This window comes from Scomber scombrus, chromosome 8, assembly GCF_963691925.1.
Source record: "Scomber scombrus chromosome 8, fScoSco1.1, whole genome shotgun sequence".
NCBI lineage: Eukaryota > Metazoa > Chordata > Actinopteri > Scombriformes > Scombridae > Scomber > Scomber scombrus.
This window is the reverse complement of record NC_084977.1, coordinates 17,044,301-17,067,393: the sequence shown is the minus strand read 5'-3', so window position 1 is coordinate 17,067,393 and position 23,093 is coordinate 17,044,301. Positions and strand designations below refer to the sequence as shown.

Here is a 23,093-nt window from a genome sequence, read left to right as displayed (position 1 = left end):
AGGACAGCGTCACCTGCTGTCATCGCAGAGTGCAACCAACCCAAAAATGACGAGCTCAACAACTGCTGGTAATGTATGGAAGACGATGTATGGAAGATTGACGTAAGTATAAATAAATAGATTATATATATATGTACCTGCAAATATAAATAATTACATAATGTTGTAATGATGTAATTACATCGTGTCAACAGGCAAGAACATTGTCCACGTCCATTACACAGTAAGTTATCCCTTCATTACACTGTTATGTTTGTGTTTATTGTTTAATGTAGCTATTTATTGTTTTTTCTGTCAACATCTGGACCAATTCATGTAATCACAACTTGGCAAATAAAACTGATTCTGATTCAGATATTGTATAAAGGCCTTATTATTATTACAGATATTTAATTTCATAGAAACATATTGTACTGGGGTGACAGCAAAAATCTCTTTGTATCCAAACACCTGGACTAATAAAACCATGTCTGACTGCATGACTAAGATATTGCACAACATTAAGTTTAAAAAAAAAATGGGTGAAGCAACCCTTTAATGTTTCATCAAGTTCACATTCGGACAACAACCAGTTTTAATTATTTATTATATTTAGTTGTACTTCAATACAGGACTTGTACTTGCAACTTAATCTTTGATTTGATGGAGTTGCATTGTTGATGGCATATGGTACAATGCTATGAAGCTAATTACTGAACAAGTAACACAATCATTTGACACATGCATTTTTATTAATGGTTTATTTCAGCTTTCAAACAAGTTTCCTTACTGTTGATATTTCAGTGTGATTTATTTATTTCTTGTAACAGTTGCATGAATGTTGGGAGGCAACACCCTACAGTGAAGAGCATAGCTGTCAGAAAGGCCTATTTCTGGATCGAGTGTTGATCAGTCCCAGGACAGAGAAGGCACTGGCTGCTGCCGTTACCAAACTGATGGCCCCAATGGCCCGTGTAGCCTGTGAACACAAAGAGGAGCAGAAGAGGTTCACTGAGGATTACAGTGAAGGTACAACAGACACAATAATGTCCCAGTTTTATTGTGTATCTCTGATGTCATGGCATAATTCGGAACATTTAAGAGTAAATACACTTGTATATACCGTACTCCATCAACCCATAAATAGCTGTGAAAATAAAAATATTCAACCATTGCAGACACTCACATAACCCATGAATCTAATACACAAGGATTGTGCTTTTTGCCACATTTTGGTGACAATATGAGGTTTATACACAGTTGATGTTTTGATACTTTTAACCATTAAAACTGGTTACTGTTGTATCCACTGGAAGCTTTGTTAATTCAACCTTGCCACAGTCTCTATACTTTGTGAAGGAGGAAAGTCATGTTAAGCTAACCCACACTGCAGCTATTCAATTCATTTTAGATTGTTAAGATAAATATTATTATCATTTTGATTACAGCTCTACTATGTTTGAAGTTTTGTTGAGTTTTAGTCACACCCTGAGACCACAGGTGCAAATTAGTTGTTGAAGTAAACTCTGCACATTTACATTGATGTTGTTAGAATATCAGTAGTGTTTATTGTACATTGCCCGTTATAACAAATAAATGAATAAATAAAATACATTTAGTCAGAACCTATTGATAGAGCAGAAATGGACAAAATGTGTTTTGGAGTGCAGTCCTTTTATGCTTTGATTCATCACTTTCTGAAGAAACCAGAATCAAATGTTCAGACAAAAAGAACAATGTTTTAATTTAGGGTTTAGGTTTAGTTCAGGTGTAGTTTTTGTTTGGGTATACTCTATCCCATGTTGATACGATAAGAGAGAGGTAAGTATTTTTATGTTAAACTAGTGTGCAAACCAATAGAGGTCAACTGGCAACCAAAGAGTGACAGAGCTGAGTTGTAGACATAAAAACTGTCTTGAATCCAGAAAAACACTACAGGCCATCATAAATGTTGTTAGATTTACTTTCAGGTAGGTTTTAATTTCATTTGCTACTTAAGCAAAAATATTTATTTAAAGGTGTCTGGTGACATTTGGGACTCTTCAGCTGCTGTGTTATGTTGACTGAAGTTGAGTATTTTGCCCTGATGACACATGAGACAAAAAGATAATAAACAGAGTGAGAGACCTGCTCGGACACCCCCTCCCCGTAGCGCAGAAGGGTAACAAAGTGTTCGCAGTTACTCCCCAGCAGGTCGTAGGACACCTCCTGGCCAATTAGGACTTGCGCTCGCTGGATGATTTCACAGACGGGCAGGGGTGTGTGGTTGTGGTCATACTTGTTGTTGACACAGTACGTGTCGCTTCCCACCACCTCCTTCAGAAGCTGCATGCGCACCACTGCCTTCCGGCTAAAGACAGACTTCACACTGGACATGGCGGCCGCCTGACTCTCATCTGGGGAACAGGAGAGATTCACTGTGAGGAAATCAACACATCTTTCTGATACGGAATATAAAAGGAAAGATTTATGTATACCAGTTATATCTTAGGATCTTAGACCTAACATTGTGCAGGTTTTCAATTCACTGTTTTTATAAAAATGTCAAATAAACTAGTCTTTACTAATAAAACTGAAAAATCTGCTCCAAAACCAGCTGAAACAGAGGTCAACTTCTGTAGAAAAATGGAGCAAAGTCTTTTTTTTATGGATCATGTGGATAAAATCAAACAGATTTCTTCACACAGCTGAATTTTCAATTGAATGTACAATCTTAGAGACAATATGTTGAGGCATTTTTTGGCTGTTTCTTAATGGTTTAAATTAAAAAAAAATATTTTAACTTAGGATGGGTTTTTTTTAACTTTAACTTTGGTTGCTCATTTACTCTAAAATATTTCATGTCATAGTATAATATCCAAGTTTTCAGGGGCTTTAACTCAAACTACAATGCCGGATGAAGTATTTAGATCCTTTACATAGGTAAAAGCACCAATACAACACTGTAAAAATACTCCACTACAAGTCAAAGTTCAGTCAGTTATCAGTTAAATGTACTGTTAATATTAAAATTTAAAGTACTTGTTCTCTGATTTATTGTTATATTTTACACAATTAGATTGTTAATGCTTCAATGCATAAGTATCATTTTACTGCTGTAGCTGGTCAAAGTACTTTTCACATCGTGGGGTAGTTTAGTCTGTAGCAATGCATTGTGTCACACTTGATCACACTTCAGATAAACCTTTAGGCCAGTCAAGTTTCAGGCCAGTAAGTTCATTTTAATACACAGAACCCTAAAATGCATCATCTAATCAAAGTCAATCAAAATCAAAATCTATTTTGTCGGAGAGACCGCTTTTTTGTTAAACTTTGCTGATTTACTTGTGTCTTAGGGGCTTCTACTGACCAACAGGAGTTAAATTGATGATGTAACCATCTCCAAGGTACAGAGCCCAATGCTGATAGGCTGGTCTGAAGATCTCAATGAGGTCACCTGGCTGGGGGTCACCAGGGGAGTCAGGAAGTTCAGGGTCATTAGAGGCCATCTACACACATACAAACACATACGCAGAAGAGAGATTGACAGATGTGTATTTAATCTCACAGATTAACTTCTTTCATGAAAGTCACAGACATACAGGAAGTGATCTGCATGTGTCATCATATTTGTTTATTTTTTGTTGTTAAGAAGATGTAATATTTTGGCCTTCTAAAAGTACTGATAGCTAAATAAAACGTTTGATTCATCAAAATGTATTTATGTAGAGGACATTGGGGACGTTTGCAGTCCTTCCTCCAATCAGAAACATGCTAGAGTGATGACACGCATACTGCACGTGCTCAGTTAGTCCCTCTCCTCACCAGGAGGACAGAGCACACTATAAAATATATTATATTGCTGCTGTTTGCTGTGTTTGCACCTTTTTATATTGTATATTGCACTTTAATGCTCTTATAGATTATCAGTGTTTTATTTACGTCTTAAATTGTTTTTAATTGTCTTAAATGTTCTTATGCTTCAGGACGTGCCATCTAAATTTCATTATATTGTTGTCTGACCCTCAATATAATGACAATAAAGCTACTACTACTACTGCTACTACTGCTACATATTTCATATTTCAGAAATATCTGATGCTATATGAAAGTGGAATGAATTGGCTCTAAAAAGGCCAAAAAAAGTGACACTAGTAAATTAATTCAAGACTTATTTTCCAATCAATCCCTACAGCTGCTGCATCACACATCTAAATGATATCAGTGTTACACTTCGGGAAAACAACAGCTGTAAATGTCAATAGTTTGTTAAAATGACCATTCATTCAAGCATGTTTCCATTTTCTAGAGGTCAACAGGGTCATTCACACTGTTTGATGTGGATTACAAAGATCCACATTCACCAATACACTAATATAGTAGCAGGTAATACTGCAATGTCAACTTACAGTAGAGCTTCGTTCGTGTTTATCCATCCCACATCATGCTTCCACAAATTCTGAAAAGGAAACAAAGAAAAGATAGGATTGCTCGTCAGTTATTTATCGCAAAAAAACCCCAACATTTACACTTAACAGATGAGTGAACACAATTGAGAAATAAAAAGCTTATTTTTGTATGTGAATTTTTGGTCAAACAAGGCTTTTTGCGTAGAATAAGTAAATTCCCAGAGAAAGAGAATGCTAGATAGGTTGGAATACAATGTAAAGGGCACACATACATACACACACACATACAATACACACCAGCTCACACAGGGACAATACACACATCAGCTCCTGTGTCACCTATGCTGCCACAATAGCACCAACACAATGGGGAAGCTGACAGAAAAATAGTTGAAGTGCAGGTTATTTTACATGGGAAAGAATCACCCATGAAAATGTGAATATATCACACAATCCCTTTCACACTCCCTAATTGTGATATTAGATGACTTGCCTTAAATGAGTTGAAATAATAGTTAAAATAATCAAAACTTCACAGGCACAACAGTTCAGTTCAGTTACTCCTACATGCGATGAAATCTATATCTACCCGGGAGAGCGATTAGTACATTCATCTCATCATTAATGTATAAAGCTGAAGCCACTCTGAAAAAAGAAAGCCACCTGTTATTTTATTGAACTGAATCAGGATTGCTGGGGTGCCATTCACATCAAGTCAATCATATGAAATTATGTAATAATTTAACAAATATTATAAAGTAATGATCAATATGGCAACTTGTACTATGTCTATAGGAATAAAATAGAAAAAAATAGAAAACCATTTAAATGTAGATATACAGAAATACTAAACTAACTTAGACACTTTTATGGTAACTTGTTGTGATAATGTGGGATTAGTACAGTGATTAGGGGTGTAAGAAGAATTGAATTCATGCCAACAACCAACACAGAGCAAATACATACAGGAGTGATACTTACTCAAACACCAGCAGTTTTTTCTTCCTCACCATTTTAATTCTCCATCATAAATCCGCACATAACCATAAAAAATCCAGCAAGAAAAAGAGAATAGGAAGAGGCTGATTCCAAGTTTCTGCGATGACAAGCAGTTGTCAAAAATCCCAAAGCCAAACCAGAGGCTGGAGGTCCTGTTGGAGGTGTTTCAGCGTCCGCTGCTCTGACTGATAATACAGTTGCTACGGTCACACACACAAATACACACTCAGATAGAGAGGCGCTTCCTCTCTGGCATGGCATTGTCCCATTCATAAGCTCCTCTCAATACCAATAATTGTGAGCTCACAAAGGCACCACATATTTAACTCATCTAGTTGAAATGCTGTCTGATCTCTGAGCCTGGACAGGTGACATCAGTGTAGCAGTCCATGTGTGTTCATATATTCCACATTAAAACTTAAAATGTGTCTGTGCTATTCCATTGTGAGTTAGTATATCAAGTTTCATTACTCTAATAAGTACATAATATGTCTGTAGACCAAAAGCGTGGCTGTATTTATCTTCTTGTATGTAAGTCTTGTATTCATGTAGTTTCTTCCAAATGTATTTCATTCAGTCTGTACAGCTCTACAGAGAGTAAACAGTTTACAGCAATGCTACCCCATTAAACATTGATGCTTTGAGCTAAATGCTAACATTAGCCTGTGTCCACACAGTGACAACGCTAACACGCTGCTGTCCAGCAGGTATAATATTTACCTTGTTAACCATCTTAGTTTAGTGTGCTAGCAGGATAACATATAGTAATTATCACCAAACACAAAGTACAGCTGAGGCTGATGGGAATGTGATTTCTTTTGCAGGTATTTGGTCATAAATCAAAATATTGGACAAACTGAAAATTTAACCTGATGACAGCACTGGAAAAAAAGTTAAGGGATAAGACACGCTACAATTTATCCTGAGGGGAACATGCACTTCTCTACCAAAATTCATGGCAGTCCATATAGTTGTTGAGACATTTCACTTAAAATACAAAATATCAACCTATGACTGTACCAGTTTTTGTTCAAATACATCCAGTAGATGTTGAGATATTTCACTGGAAAAGTTACAACTTTTGCCGGTTGGTGGCACCATGACCTGGAGCCAGTTTGACCTTTGAACCAAACATTCAAAAAAAACCATCATACCCAAGTTATGTTTGTACTTTTTCAGGTTTAATTTCAAAGAGTAGAGAATAATTAAAAATGAATGACAATATTTATTGTGATGAACAATACAGAAATGTTGGTAGTTTTACTAAGTCGATGTGAGGCATCTTCTAAGTGTGGGCCCTTATGAAGATTGGAGATAGGACATGATCCCCCAAAATATATTAGATGGTATGATCAGAAATCATTATCATAACAGAAGTAAGGACATATGGTTCAATTCCAATTGAGTGGAAATGTAATGTTTTTTGCCTGTGCTACCAAGCAAAGCAAAAAGAAACGTATGTTCATCTATTGATTTGCTGGATGAAGATGGGTGTAAAATAATACTCCACTGTCCAGGCAGACATGTTCCAACTCTCTATTCTTGTGCAGAGCTGCTGCTTCAAATTTTTAAATTGATTAACAATGTAGCTCGACTTCAAACCCTGCCCATATTACATTTTTGATGTTTTTACTTGGCTATTATATTGTAAACTAATCTTAAACTAAGGTTCATATTCATGTATTGTTGTGACTAAATCACCTGACTTACTAGAAAGGTGCTTAAGTATTATGTTAGATAAATAGTTTCATTTTCTCTTTAAAAGGTGACATAGCAATCACACAATATAGGAGATGACATGGGCTGGATGAATTCTTTGCTCATTGATTGGCTGCTGCCTTTAACCTTTCAGTCACGTGTCTCCGCCTCCTGCGCTAATGTGGAGTAGAGGCTGCGTCAAGCTCACTTCAGTGTGAACACAATCGGAAGTCAAATGCGTTTAATGTTAAATTGTGTTTTTAATCGAAGGTAGGATGGACAATATAGTAATATAGTTAAACCAATGTGAAGTAGTGTAACTGCTTATGCTGGTGGTCTGTAGCTTATAACTATCAATCATATTATATTTAATACGTAAATCATTATCTTTAGGGACACCAGGAACTACAGCTATAAAATAAAGGCCGTAGATTCAAAGTACAATATTGTCCAAACCGAAGCATTGGAGTATAGAGTAGAAAAATACATATAGTATTTCAAAATTATACTTAAGTGCAGTACTTGAGTACTTATTTTCACCTTAAAATCAAAGCCACAAGCCAGCGTGAATCAGTGTATAAAGATAACACGGTTTGGGGAAAAAAAGAAGCACTTGGGAGTAAAATGTAAATGTTAACAAATCACATTCAAATCCTTAAACACTCGACCGGGCGCTTATTTTGATAGGTTTCCGGTAATCGTTCTCTTCTGATTGCTGCTAGCTTGACTTGGTGCCATTACAACAAACAGAAGGTTAGCCCGGCTGACAGCGAGTAATCTTTCAGCGGGTACAGGGACTTAGTGCGTTGCCACCGGGTTGTTTGTGTTATGAGAAGAGGACAGAGGCTGTTTAAGGACTTTGGTAAGAAAATGATACTGTTAATTTGCTGTGCTACTGCAAATCTCACTTATGTTACCGCGTTGTAGCTCGTAATGTTAAGTTAGCTTATCCTGTTAGCTTGCTTGGCAGCAGCAGAAGTCTACATGCGCCCGCTCGGTTAACAGAAAATATACATTATTAGTCAAAGTTGGGTTGTGCCAAACACATTTACCAAATGTTACCTGTCTAAACACTGTTTTATAATCAAAGCAACTGGAAGTCACAAGTTAGAGAGTTAAATAATGTCTCTCCTTTGCTGTTAGCTGTTAACTTAAATTAGCAACGCTATACGAGCAGCGAAAAGCATCGGAGTAGTATTACGCATATGTTTATAAACACCAGCTGAGCAACCAACTTCACAATAAGTGAAACTGAATTGTTATCTTCTCAAAGAGATCTCGACTGTTTCTTTCCGATCGCATTAACCTACCCTAACATACCTGCCACGCGAGTTTAGGCACATTAAAGTCATACTGGTGTAATTTGCATGGCCCGGCCAGATTACGCACCAGCAGCTGAGCTCATAGGTGCCAGTTTAAATCAAAGTATAACGAAACTAAAGAGATGTGTCAGTTCCCCCTATCTGCCAAATTTGGAGCAATATGTGACATGTTCAGCGAGGTTTGATACAGCTCTGGACCAGTGCCTTGGAAATGTGGAGTACGCACATGTGCCCAGATACCGTCCACAACTAGGACTGTATCTGGCCATCCACCTCATGCCAATTAGCACCATCAGAAACTTAAAAGGAAGCAACACGTTGTTATATTTGTTAGTTAAGTTTGACTTCAGTGATAAATAGTACTAAGTAATAACACTTTCTCCTGATCACTGTCGTTTTACAGGGATGTATTTTATCTCCCTTTCTGTTCTTTAAAAAAAACAAATGAGTCAAAAATACAACAGCAAAGACCTGCTGATTACATATGCTGATGACATGACCCTGGTGGTCTGTCGGCAGGATGTTAGCAGCCCTTCCAACTCTCAGCACATAGACCACCTTGCCACCTGGTTTTACAGCAGCTGTTTCTAGTAGGATGGGAGCAGGCAGCATAGAGCCCGTCTTCAAGTCTGCTATCATGAAGGGGCAGGAAGTGGAGGAGGTCACTCACTTTAAATATCTGGGAACAATCATTTACAGTAAACTCACCTTCCAGTGCAGATTACACTTACAAAGAGGCAAGGCAGCAGCTCTCTCTCCTCAGGAAACTGAGCGAACACACCCTCACCATCGTCTACAGGTAACTCACTGAGAGCGTGTTTACCTTTAACATTGCCTCCTTGTATGGGAGCCTCTCAGTCAGACACAGGAACAAGGTGACACAGGTGGTCAACAAGTCCGGCAAGATCGTTGGAAATACACTATTGCAACTCCAGAACCTGCACAGCTGGTCCATTATAAAGAAAGGCAACCCAGGTTTAATGACCCACTCACTCTCTGTTGCCAGATGTTGCCATCTGACAGAAGATTCAAGGTCCCACAAGCCAAGAAAAAAGGCACAAGAAGTCATTTGTGCCCTCTGCTGTGGCCTTTCTAAACAGACATAATAAAATATTCCTTTTAATGTACTGAAAAAAGTTTTATAATAGATATGAACCATTTAGCTTGAGCTAAACAGTTCAACACACGTAGCTACTGTATATGTCCACTTATGTAACTGTATCTTTGCCCTTTTTTGACCTCCTCTCTGTCTTTAGATTGAGCACCATGGCTGCAGCCCCTCCACTTACACGGTCAGATTCAGCTCGGGGGGACTTTTCCCCTTTGAAGCACTTCGTTGTGGCCAAGAAGAAGATCAGCGATGTGTTTGAACAACTACTGAACTACGTGAAAGAGACTTCTGAGTTTGTAGACGGTGAGAGGGGTTGCTTATTGTTTATCATCTGTCAAGTCATCGCTGTCAGGCCGGTGAAACGAGGTGTTGGGTTTCTCTAATCTGTGTGTGTGTTTGTGTGTGTTGACACGTCTGAGAATAAAGCAGTGGTCAGGAAGTTGGATATTCCATCTTAAAAGTTACCTATTAACATTTTATGGTTAAATGATTACATTATAGCTGGTAACTGTAAATATTACTTTTCTATTTTCAGTGAATAATCCTACACACATATTGAAACTAAGGTAGCTCTCCTCTAAGTCTCTTATAGAAGTAGATAGAAGTCTCTTTTTTTGATAAAATGCCTGTCCTTAATGTAATGAAATTAATCTGCTGAGTATGTTCTTCATTAAACTTTTGTTTATGTCAGAAAATGTAGAAATATGCTGATCGATATCTGAAAAATATTCAGTTCAGTATCACATAATATGAAGAAAAGCAGCATATTCTTACATTTTGGAAGCTGAATCCAGAGATGCTTGTAAATGATGAAAAAAGATTATTCAATTTACAAAATAGTTGCTGGTTCGTTCTGTATGACTAATTGGTAAATCATTTCAGCTTTTAACATAGAGATTAAGGAAACAGTTTTGTTCTCTGGTTTACAGTGACAGAATAAACAGTAGGTGGTGTTTAATGTATGGGAAATGCATAACGTAAATTGTGTTTCCTGTCATTCTGTGTGACTTTGTATGTCGAACAGAAACCTGTGAGAATAAAGCTTTGGAGAAAATTGCAAGTCAGGATCAAAAGTTGGAGATTCAGTCGTATGCTGACAAGCTGGCTGTCATTAAGGAGGTGCTGGCTCGCAGACACATGAAGGTGGCCTTCTTTGGCAGGTAAATACATCTAAGTATGGATTTTTTTTTAACTTTTAAGGATGTGTCTGAGAGATTTTCTGCGTCATCAGTGAGTTGGTGATTGTGATTGATTTATTTTTTGTTGTCTTTGTTTTGGCGGATTATTGATGTCTGATTAGTTATGTGTACAACTACACAGTGTATATAAAAAGCAAGATTAATATTTATATGCTTTGTTGTCAATGCTCAACTAGCCTATAAATTGTTGATAATTAAAAACAGTAATAATGAGTTGGCAAGTGGTGCATGCTTAACATTACACCTGCACCAGTGAAATGCATTCAAATTCAATAAAAAACATTTCACTGGTGCTTTCCTATATCTGAATCTTAGGCCAGTTCATCTGTTTATATGTTGTAAGAAGTAGTTTGAAATATGATCAAATGTTTTGGCTCAGTTACTCATTGACTGTTCTGTTTGTTTTTAGGACCAGTAATGGTAAAAGCACAGTGGTCAATGCTATGCTGAGGGACCGTGTGCTGCCCAGCGGCATCGGCCACACCACCAACTGCTTCCTGAGTGTCGAGGGCACCGATGAAGACAAGGCCTACCTGAAGACTGAGGGCTCTGACGAGGAGAAGAGCATCAAGGTAAATGTTCTTCTAATGATTTTCACTGTTATGTTTTGAGAACTGTTAATTGTTAATGAACTGTTTTATGAGCACCGGGCTGCCTTCATATATTCACTTTTGATAAGAGGCGACGCTGTGGAAAAATGGTTCTTTAAGAAGAACTACGGTGTCTCTGCTAGTGATGTCAAGGTTTTACAAACACATTCAGCCACTAATCAGACCATCTGTTGCCTTTAATCTTGTGTTGCCCAATTATATTGATACAGTATGTTAAGTAAATTAAGGGTTTATGTGCCTCCTTGTGTTTCTCTGTTGACTGCTTGGTGCCAGTAAACTCCTCAGCTTTGACTTTAACATAGCAGGAGTATGGGTGATGGGCTAAAAGATTTTTACTGATGTGGAAGTGTTGTTGTACTCAAATAAGTCACGTGTTAAAAGATAGGAGCTAACAAAGGTCCTGATTCTTCCACAAGTGGCATTAAAAGGTGTAGTGTAGTGGTTAGTAGCATACGTCTACTTATTGGATTTATTGACAAAAGGCCATAAAAGTTTGTAATCTAGTAAAAGGGTAACAAAATAGTAATAGTGTATGTAAAAAAGAGCAGGATTAAAAAGCATTAATAGATGTGTACTTTTAGAACTTAAAAATCTCCATCATTTAAATGAGAACTTGTCTTTTCTATCTTCCAGTTTTATTGTCGACCAGAAAACAATAATGTTTTTGATTTGACTGTCGGCTTGTGTTCACTTTTCGTCCTGTCAGCAGCGAAGAAGATAGTCAAACGCAGCTCATGCTAAATGAACCTGCTGCCATGTATTCATTGACACAGTAATGCAGGATGTTTACTGGGGTGTCAGGTGTCTGAAATATGAGTCGTATGTGGGAGACTTCACTCTCTCTTCACTGTAACCTGCTGAACTGAATGAAGTTATCATGGTTTTAACAGATCGAGCCGTTTCATCAGTTTTCATCTGTGGTTGTCTTCTCCTGTCATATTTTGTAATGAATTAGTTTTGTGCCTTTACATGCTGCTGTCTGGAGTTTCACAATGAATGTGGGCTTTCTAGTACAATTACTGTTAATGCATGCATAATGCACATGTTCCCATTAATTTAAGACAAGTTAATGTTAATTCCCCTAGGATTTTGCTGTTGTGCACACACAGAGCCCACAACAACACGTATTTGCATACACCGGCAGGAGAATCGCTTAAAACCACCTTAGAGTTGTTCCACCTAGGTTTATTCATGTTCAGTCATGTTTGTGTTCATTTAGCAGGAGCTTTTGACACCAGAAGGACTCTGGAGGCCCCAATAGCTGTAGATGTAATAAATGTGAAAGAATGACATGCTATAAAAGAGAAAATGTACACTATTTTTATTGAACATAGATATAAATAGATAATACAACAGTGGGGAAAGGGAGAGGGGTGTTTCCATTCGGTGACCACTTGCTCCAATCAGCTGCTCGAAGTGGACAGAGTGCACGTGTCTGTGTTTGTTGTGATTGTCATGTACAATGTCAAATTTCAGCAGCAAAGTTCATCACTTAGTGGTATCGCTGCTGAGAGCATATCGAGGAAATGCTGTAATTTAATACATTTCTAATAAAGGTTAATAAAAGTAATGAGGCAGTTAATCCCATATATATTATACTGTGAAAATGTGGAAGCTGTCCTTTTTCATCATAATAAAATTAGAGAGAAAAAAAAGTTTAAAAACTGTTTTACATAATACAAAGTGCTAAAAGAAACAGGACAATTGTAGGTAAATGTTTATTTCATAACTCATAAGTTTGTGATGTTAACAGAATTATAACACTCATAGTTTCTAAATGCTTTTACATTGAAGAGACGATATTAACAAGAATAATTTCTCCGTGTCCAAACCCTGTTCAGACTGTAAACCAGCTGGCTCATGCACTCCACATGGATGAGAGTCTGGATGCCGGATGTCTCGTCCGTGTGTTTTGGCCAAAGACCAAATGTGCTCTGCTCCGAGATGACCTGGTGCTTGTAGACAGGTAACACAATGCCTCAGCGTTTTACATTTCCAGGTCTTTAAAAAGTTGGTAACTGATAAGCCCAGATGATGTGCTGGAACATTCCACATAGATTTGATGTATTTGACTTCTTAAACACTCTTCCTCTCATTAGCCCGGGGACTGACGTCACAACACAACTGGACAGCTGGATCGACAAGTTTTGTCTTGACGCTGATGTCTTTGTGCTGGTAGCCAACTCTGAATCCACGCTCATGAACACGGTAATTACACAATTACATTAATAATGCTGATTATAAAGCTGTACTTACTTTCCTATGTGCACACAGCCACAGAATATCTCTCAGCTGGAGGACAGTTTGTAAGAACCAGGCATCATCAATGAATGATTGATCAAAGGATTCCTTATATTAACAATGTGTTTGAGATTGGTGTCATTCCACTATATGTTTACAGTGCTCAACACTGATAAAATCATCAAGGTTGTTTTGTTTTAGGCATTTTTTCATCAATTGTTCTTACAAATACATTATATATGATGTCAGGCTGTAGGAAAATATGTAGTAGAGAAACTTTAATTTTTTCAGTTTCTATTTGGAAGATAAAGATATCATTTCATATATATTCACCACTGTACCTCTATTTCATAAGGGGGAAACAGTATGGATAGCTGAGCTATAGTTAGTTCACTTTAAGGTGATTGTAATATATACATATGTGTGTGTATATATGTAATAATTTCATCACTCAACTATGTGCACTATAGGCAAGGCAAAGCAAGGCAAGGCAGTTTTATTTATATAGCGCATTTCATACACAGTGGCAACTCAATGTGCTTTACATAAAACAAACATTTAACTGAAAAAATTGAAAAAAACATGGAATTTGAGAAATAAAAATAATCCTGGTCTGTTTGAGACATAAAACCCTTCACTCTGGATATGTTCATAAGCTGATAGAAGGCTGTTTTGGTAATTGATTTGATATGACTGCTGAAGGTCAGATCTGATCTATCAGCACGCCAAGGTTTCGGACTTGGTCGCTAGTTTTTAGAGAGAGAGACTCGAGATGTTTACTGACAGCAATCCTCTTCTCTTTATTGCCAAAAACAATTACCTCAGTTTTGTCCTGATTTAAATCATCCAATTTGTTACTTGCTCTAAACAGTGACACAATGACTGTATTGGACTGTAGTCATCCGGGGACAGTGCTAGGTATATCTGCGTGTCATCTGCATAACTGTGATATAAACTGGCCACTGTGTTTGTTTCCTATGCTGTGCTGATCACAGTGCAGAGAATGTGGCTGCTGTGTTTGTATCCAGCAACACACAGGCCCCACTTTAGTCTCTGTCTGTTCAGGCATTCATGCAATGTGATGCTGGACACAGTCTATCACAGAGCTCCTTAAGCCTGCAGCAGCTCTTAAAGGGGAAGTAAACACACATTCCTCTTTGGGTTGCTCAACAGAGACATGGGCAGCACTGATGATGTCTGCGGGCATGAAAAAAGACAGAGACTGTTTTAGCAACCACTGACATAATCTCACCCTTTTTCTTTTTGACCCCTCCATCATCTAGGAAAAACACTTTTTCCACAAAGTGAACGAGCGTTTGTCAAAGCCTAACATCTTCATCCTCAACAACCGCTGGGACGCCTCGGCCAACGAACCAGAATACATGGAGGATGTGAGTCAAGTGTCTGTTGTATTTGTCTCATATTGCTGTTGATGAATGTGTAAGGAATTGTTTTTACAGATTTTTACAAATTATTACAGAGCTCATGGAATTGAACTGATGTCCAGTTGGAAACCTGAAATGTTGGCAGATAAAAGCATAACTATTCACATAGCTTGATTCAACTAGGATTAAGTAAAAAAAAAAAATTAAGTAAAAAAACAGGACATTTTGGTCAATTGACTACAGTAATGTAATTTATATTTTCTAGCACCATTTATCATGTACATTACTGATATTTTTAAAATGTTTTTTTTTTTTAATAAAGGTGAGGAAGCAGCACACAGACCGTTGTGTGAACTTCCTGGTAGATGAGTTGAAAGTTGTGGACCGTGACCAGGCACCTAACCGCATCTTCTTCGTGTCCGCCAAAGAGGTGCTCAACTCCCGCATGCAGCGTGCACAGGGCATGCCCGAAACAGGTGATGCTTCAGATTATAGATGACACTGTATTTGTGTTCATGGAGCAGGATTGGGATCAAATCTTATTATTAAGTAATTGGGGGAATTAATGGAAGCACTAAACAGCATTTCTGTTACAATGAAATAACAATAATCTAAGCAGTGATTATAGTAATAAAAAAAGAACATAAGCAATTCTAAGATCAATGTCAAAAAGCTAAAACAAGTCAATAAATAAATGTGTATTTGTGCAGTGGTTTTACATTTAATGTGATCATTTCATCCAATAGGTGGAGCCCTGGCTGAGGGCTTCCAGGAGAGACTGAAGGAGTTTCAGTGCTTTGAGAGGAGGTTTGAGGTTTGTGTCTATGTCAGTGTCCTCCCAGTGTCTTCTGATAAAGTTATCCCCAGCTAACAAAGCAAAACCTATTAATAAAACAAGAAACAAGGTTAGGTATATATTTGATTCAACACTGATATATTTGCTACCAGAAAGACACCTCATCGGGTTTGATCATGAGATAAAATCAGTGGGAAGTCAACTCAAGCCAAAAATAGCAGGTTACTCGATGAGAAGGTCCAGCTCAGAAACACTGAGGTTGGAGATAGAAGGTAACACTGGAGAGATAAGGCAGAATCAGCATTATGGGACGTGAGATTATTTTTTTCTGTCACTCAAACTGTGAACAAGGGTTTACTGTGTCAGTAAATCTCGAATGTGTAAGAAATACTATTAAGTTCAGTTGCCTGGTGAAACGAGGAACGTGTGTGTGTGTGTGTGTGTGTGTGTGTGTGTGTGTGTGTGTGTGTATGTGTATGTGTATGTGTATGTGTATGTGTATGTGTATGTGTATGTGTGTGTGTGTGTGTGTGTGGTCATTGTACATTGAAAATACATTAAATAAGATGGCGATCACCAAAGTCCTTCTCCTAACAGTAAGCTGATCTAAGCAGTCAACTACTCGCACTCGCTTACTGCTTAGTTTTCACCAGCAACCACAGTTTCAAACAGGCTCCCAGAATCCTCTAGAGACCAACCACTGTGCCTTTTCCATCAACCTGCGTCTTCATTGCTGAAGTCTAGATTCACTTAGGCGAGGACATCCGTTTGTTTCTGTTCGACTTTGATTTTGTTTTGTCCAACTGATTTTCTTTGTATTTCTGTGTGTTGTTTGCACCTAGTTGAGATGTTTTGGTACAAAGTATGAAGGAAACTGAATTGTGTCATATTGGGAAAAAATTATGATCAGACCTGAGTGATCAGATAAAAGATTTGTAATACTATGAAATAAATTGACGTAGTTCCTGAACATGAAATAATATAATTTATCTCAAAATGGCACAATGTTCCTACTTTCACTTTCACACATTACATATTGTGTTATATTCTTTCACTTTCATTCTTGGTTGTATTCATTTGAGATGTTTTATAATTTTGCCCCACATACACAATACTGTGACTTAACAAAAACGATGGCTGCGGGGATGCAAGATGAACACACTGCTACTGTCATTTTCACACCTGTGTTTCCATTTCTTTACTTCTCCTAAGTTAAAAGTAGCAGGTGTGTATCTTGTCCTCTGTTTGTCCCCGGTAGTGTGCAAGTTCATGCACCCTATCCAGCATCAGCAGCCCTGTAACCGTCACAGTAACTTGTGTGTTATATGGCCTCGTAGGAGTGTATCTCGCAGTCAGCAGTGAAAACAAAGTTTGAGCAGCACACTATCAGGGCCAAGCAGATCACAGAAAAAGTCAAGAGCATCATGGACGACATCAACATTGAGGCGGCGGAGAAGAGGTGGGTGTTTTTCTCCACACATTTCTCTCTCTCTCTTGTCTTTTTGTGATAATGTCGAAATGATACTATCTCCTTTTGTTAATCCCATAAAGGGCTTATAGAGGTAAACTATATAAAATCTATAATAAATGTAGGTGTAACAAGCTTTTAATGAAAAGTTGGAAATATGCTAATAAATAAATAAATAGATTTTACTTTCTAGTGTGTTTTACTTTTGTATTTTTACCTCCATTCTTTTTGATTTTTAATCTGATCATCTGCTAGTTTGCATTTGTGACTTTATATCCTGTTTGGTTGGGCTCGTGCTTCAGAGTGGCTGCACTGGAGGACAGAGAGTATCAGATGGACCGGCTGGAGTTTGTTAAGAATCAGCTCAACTTGCTGATTGACGACATCAAGAAGAAGATCAAGGCCATCAGTGAGGATGTGGAATCTAAGGTAATGTAGGAGACAACTGGTCACACCTGCGTTATGGACGAGGTGCATGGATTTCTAAAATGGTCATAAAGGCAGATGCTCCATCAGATGAGATCAATATTTGGTCATTTTGGCTCTCAAGTACTTATGACTTTTCACTCAGGTGTCCATCGCCATGGGAGAAGAGATCAGCCGTCTCAACGTAATTGTGGATGAGTTCCACACAGACTTCCACCCCTCACCTCATGTCCTCAAGATCTACAAGTCTGTAAGTAGAGGCACAGCATTCAAATCTGGCTTGTATGGAGCCCTCTCTTAGACAAGACAAGACACAAAGTGTGTGATATTAGTTTTAGCAGGTCTAATGTAATTTTTTGCTAAAAGACCAACAGAGAACATCTTTTAATTGGCTTATTTGCTGTATTTTGGTTATACAGTGTCTTATTTAATAAATTCGGTGTCCTTGTACATATGGTAAAAAACAATAACAACCATATCAAGCAGTCGGGATTGTTAAAACTGATAAAAACACACTGCATTGTGTTGCTATCAACCAATTGCACCACTTTACCACCCTCACACTAGAGTGTAAGTATGACATGTACTCTAGCCTCTGTTTTCCATTGGCTGCTTTCCATGTGACCTCTGACCTCCGTTGTTTTTGCAGGAGCTACTGGCTCATGTGGAGGAAGGGATGGGCAAGAACCTGGCCTTCCGCTGCTCTGACGCCGTCCATGTCTCTGTCCAGTCCTCTCAGAAATACATGATGGGTAATTTGAATAATGACTCCACCTAACGAAGTTTCATTTGTCTAAAAGCTTACAAGAATAAGACGTCAGTGCGTTCTGCCGGACCAAGAATATTTATGATAAAAATGATAAAATAAGCCTGGCATCTGATAATCAAAGACCTCAAGCTGCGACTGAACCCCCCCCCCCCCCCTTTCTTTTTTTTGCATAAGATGCCAAACAAAGCTACCATATTTTCATAGAAAATTACCTCAGACCAGATTTCCAGTCCACCATTGTTTTTCACTCAATCGCTCATTCAGAGACAGTTGCTAAAGTTAGTCAAAACCTTTGGGCGCACCGGCTACAGTCTGTAACACCCAATGCCTGCTATATTTACCCTCCTAACTGAATGCCACCTTCCCATGCCCCATTATGCTTCAAATGCGTCACTGCGTCAGGCACGCATGCAAGCTGCGATCAGCGACAGTGATGTTGAAAAGGTGTCAATGTGCCCTCTGATGAAAAGGCTTCAGGGGCTGTTATGTAATTATGGTGTGATTTTTTTTTTTCTTTTTTTTTTTTTTTCTTTCCTTCATTTTCTATTATTCAGACAATAGACAATTTGAATTATATGTACATTATTTATTGACCCTGTTGATATGTTGTTTTCAGTGTTCCTAGTTTTCATTATTTTTTGGCCACAAAAAAGATGAATGTATTGTTAAATTAAAGTATAATGTTTTAATATACTAGAGTCATAAATAAAATGATCATCTTTGACCTTGTGCAGTGAAATATAGAGGAAAGGAAACTATAATTTTCACTGTTTTTGATTTTCTTACCCTCTGTGTTTCCTCTTCACTCTCCAGAGAGCATGCTCCCTCTGCTCCCCTCTGTGGCCCAGGGCCAAATACAGATGCTGGTGCCCAGCAGGAAGTTCGACCTGAGTTACGACCTGAACTGTGCCACAATTTGCAGTGACTTCCAGGAGAACATTGAGTTTCAGTTTTCATTGGGCTGGACATCGTTAGTCCACCGCTTCCTGGGGTCTGTCAATGCAGAGCGAGCGCTCAGGCTGGTGGACCAGAACTTCCAGGTACAGACTGGAGATGTGAAAAAAGTGAAAGTAAAGAAAGTCAGGTGAAGAAGTGAAAGGTCTCATACTGAACTTCTGTTGTCATTACTCAGGCCTCTCAACCAGCGCTGTCCCTGGCCCGCACACCCTCCTCAGGACCCCCCTCCACTGTAGCCCAACCCAACCATGAGACAGCCCTTATGACCCAGGAAGACCTGATGGTAGCCATGGCAACCAACGTGGCATCCCTCACCTCCCGCACATCAATGGGTGTTATCGTTGTCGGAGGAGTGGTATGTTTTTAAAGAATTTTTCAAGTTCTTCTGTGATAGATATTTTTATACAGTTTGATCAAATGTCTTTTAAGAAAGTTTTGTGTAGGAAAATCTTGAGTAGCAGTTTTTGTTGAGATTTCGTAACCTCATAGCACCAAATGATTTCTTCTGTGATTACTAAGCTGTGTGAGTTTTCTGACTTTTCCGGTCTGTTTCAAATTGTGAAATAAAATAAAACAATCATTTAAAGAAACCAAAGAATCTTTAAGATATTTTTCCATGAAGAAATGATTACGTAGCTTTATATCAGAATATTAATTTACCCTGCTGACTCATTAACCCATTGCAATCAATTCAGCCAGCTTCATGTTGCAGGAAAACATGTAGATAGGTTTCAACAAAAGAAACAATTTGAGCCACAAATTATTGTGTATTTATTAGGCATAATAGAAATTAGGAAAAACTCCTCTGACCTTGTCATTTTATACAAATATGTGACTAAAAAATTTCTCTTCTTTCTTTCTTAGGTCTGCAGAACAGTTGGCTGGAGACTAATCGCCTTGTCGGCTTCACTTTATGGCTTTCTGTACCTGTATGAGAGACTCACCTGGACGACAAAGGCAAAGGAGCGCACCCTGAAGCGCCAGTTTGTGGACTACGCAACTGACAAGCTGCAGCTCATCGTCAGCTTTACTAGCGCTAACTGCAGCCATCAGGTCCAACAGTAAGTCCTGATACAGCACCATTTACGACATTTGATAGTAGGACTTTCAGATCACATCTATTAGATCTGTCACTCAAATCACGTGTAATGTGAAGTGTGCACACCCCACCCAGCCTTCCCCTCTGGGCTAAATAAATAAGCAGTGCGACTCTGTGCCCTCTGTGTTGCCAGGGAGATGGCGACGACCTTTGCTCGACTCTGTCAGCAGGTGGACCAGACGCAGAAAGAGCTGGAGGCAGAAATCCGGCAACTGACAGCCCAGATAGATCAGCTGGAGACCGTCCAGAGCCGCTCCAAGAGCCTGCGGTTAGTCCGGCTCCTTCTCATGTTGGGGGCATCATGAAGGGTAGACAAGCGGGGTGGGGGGTAGATTAGAGTTAATCATCTGGGAAGATCTAGTCTGGTGAAAATAAATGAATGAATGCTATGATTAGTCTCTCCAAAAAAAGGACAGAGGTGTTGTTGCTGTTTCAAGCTTTTCGTTTTCCTTTAAAACCATCATCAGGAGCAGGTAAAGGTTATCAGGGTGTTTCCTGAAACCTTTACCTGCTCCTGATGATGGTTTCAAAGTGAACAGAAAAGTTTGAAACTGCAGCAGAATTAAGTGTAAAGTTTTTTAAAGACTTGCCACACAATCACAAACACCGAAGTAATGTTGAATTTTAACAAAATGTTCCTTTTAAAGAAGAATGTAAAAAACTAAGAGACAATAGTGCTGGACATAGAAAAGCCTGAAGAGTTATCATTTTACAGTTTCCTGTTCTTAAAAGAGTTGGAAACTTGCAGTGTATATGTTTGGTAAAAAATAATGTGGCTGTTCAGTCATGATAAACACATGAATACTAATCTGGTGATATCTGTTGTATAGTGCAGTTTTATCATCATAAATGATTGACGTTAACTCCTCAAATGAGATAAGTCTCAAATATGAATTTTAAAGCACCTCCAGGTGTTTTCACATATGTTTATTGATTAGTCCTCCTCTTAAACTGCACTTGATTAGTATCTCCCTCACAATTTTGTTAGTTTTGTTGCACCTATTAGGGTCGGACAGCTCATATTGTTATCCTTCTTATTAGTACAGAGAGTTTGGTGACAAGTTATTCTCCACGTTGCCTCACCCAACCTCCACTTGACTGGCCTTTAAAATGGATGTAAATTAATCTTAATTCAAGCAATAGTGGTACTTGACAAGTGGTTTCCTGCATTTAGTCTAAAATCTAATGCGTGTTTGTGTTCTCTGCAGACATAAAGCCACAGAACTGGAGAGACAGCTGGAGGCGTTCACAAACCAGTACCTGCAGCCTCAGCAGTGAAGCTGTTCCTGTTTATCACTCCACAGTTTGGTTCATGTTGAGCCCATCATTCCTCAGTCAGGCGCCGCCTCACCGGGCCCAGTCCTCCTCCTCACCCTAATGACAGAGCAGTTTCTGTGCAGATGGTAGTTTCTGAACAGAAATCAATAGCTGTTTTGATAATCAATGACATGTTGGTCATCCACTGGGCCAGAATACCAAAACTTTGCCGCTGAAGTGAAGATTTGGTCGTTTCTATTTCATTTGTGTTATCTTTTATTGATGGGCCTTTGTCATTATTTTTGACATTTTGTAGATCAATCAATTAATAAAAAAAGATAATTGTTAGTTTCAGTCACTGTGGATGGAGAAGTGAAAGCCCAGATACAGTATTACCCTTCCTCTTCCTCTCCAGTACAGCCAGCCAGGCGCCTCACAAGCTGCAGTGATCAAATTTGTAGAACAGAACTGCCTGTAACACAAACTTGGACCTATGGTGTGCAAAGATGCTCCACAAGGAGGCAGTACAATGAAGGCTACCGGTCGGGTGCTATATTTTGACACTAACGTGCTTCTCACTGTGAATATGCCTTTTTTGACTAACTTTTGTGGAGCAAATGAAGTTTGTGTCTGTGAGATTCTACATGTAAATGTTCAGCACATGATCTACTGTATGTTAGCAACAAAAAATAAATATATTTAATAATGAAAGACAGCAGATTTGTTTTGTGAGTTATAAGGATCTAGTTCAAATTCACTGAGGGAATAATCATTTAACTAGGAAGGGAATGCATGTATTTAAAATACTGTAGGTTCATCTTCTATTTTTTAGCAATCCAAACTGTATAGATGAAGGCTTTGGAAAATCTCTTCTATTTTATAATATCCTGTTATTTATAACCATTAAACCTGCAGTATAATGATGATTACACAAGTCTGCACTTTGTTAAATGTTCCTTTTTTTCCCTTGAATGTGTTGAAATACCTCCAGATTTGCTACTGTATTAAATCTTCCACAATCTAAAACAGAAGTTTTTGTGCATTTCTTTGATACTTGGAGAACAGTGTGAACTGAGCATCTAAAATGCTTGTTGAATAGTTGAATATTTAATATGCAAAAGCCTCAAATGACTCAAGCAATTTATTATTTGTTTTATAAGATGTGAAGCACAGCAGAACTGCTTGAAAAACTCGTTTTATGGACACAAGCTGTCAATTAAGGGACTTTTTTTTTTTTTTTTTTTTAGGTATATCTGTCAGCATGTGTCACCTGTATTCCTGAATACCTGAATGTACCTGAATAGACCTGCTGCAGTTTTAACACTCACAAGATCTGCAGGCAATGATTCTTACTGAATTTTAGCCACATTCATAGACAAAATGGATCA

The 23,093-nt window shown here is 38.2% G+C and overlaps 2 protein-coding genes across 2 annotated transcripts; one reads left to right on the top strand and one right to left on the bottom strand.

Annotated features, from left to right (window-relative positions):
* Window positions 1-856: 856 nt before the first annotated feature.
* plaat1 (phospholipase A and acyltransferase 1) lies at window positions 857-4,394 on the bottom strand. The gene is made up of 4 exons (XM_062423451.1): window positions 4,368-4,394; window positions 3,329-3,467; window positions 2,107-2,375; window positions 857-958 (listed from the first exon to the last, which is right to left on the bottom strand). The coding sequence occupies exons 1-4, from the start codon at window positions 4,392-4,394 to the stop codon at window positions 857-859; spliced, it is 537 nt and encodes a 178-aa protein (XP_062279435.1).
* A 3,413-nt stretch (window positions 4,395-7,807) lies between these two features.
* Window positions 7,808-22,724, top strand: mfn1b (mitofusin 1b). The gene is made up of 18 exons (XM_062423450.1): window positions 7,808-7,926; window positions 9,643-9,800; window positions 10,522-10,657; window positions 11,106-11,268; window positions 13,149-13,273; window positions 13,407-13,515; window positions 14,832-14,939; window positions 15,256-15,409; window positions 15,680-15,747; window positions 17,067-17,188; window positions 17,500-17,626; window positions 17,769-17,873; window positions 18,273-18,375; window positions 19,206-19,432; window positions 19,525-19,704; window positions 20,214-20,410; window positions 20,582-20,716; window positions 21,657-22,724. Exons 2-18 carry the CDS (start codon window positions 9,653-9,655, stop codon window positions 21,724-21,726), a joined length of 2,277 nt encoding a protein of 758 aa, XP_062279434.1. The 5' UTR covers window positions 7,808-7,926; window positions 9,643-9,652; the 3' UTR covers window positions 21,727-22,724.
* Window positions 22,725-23,093: the final 369 nt, after the last annotated feature.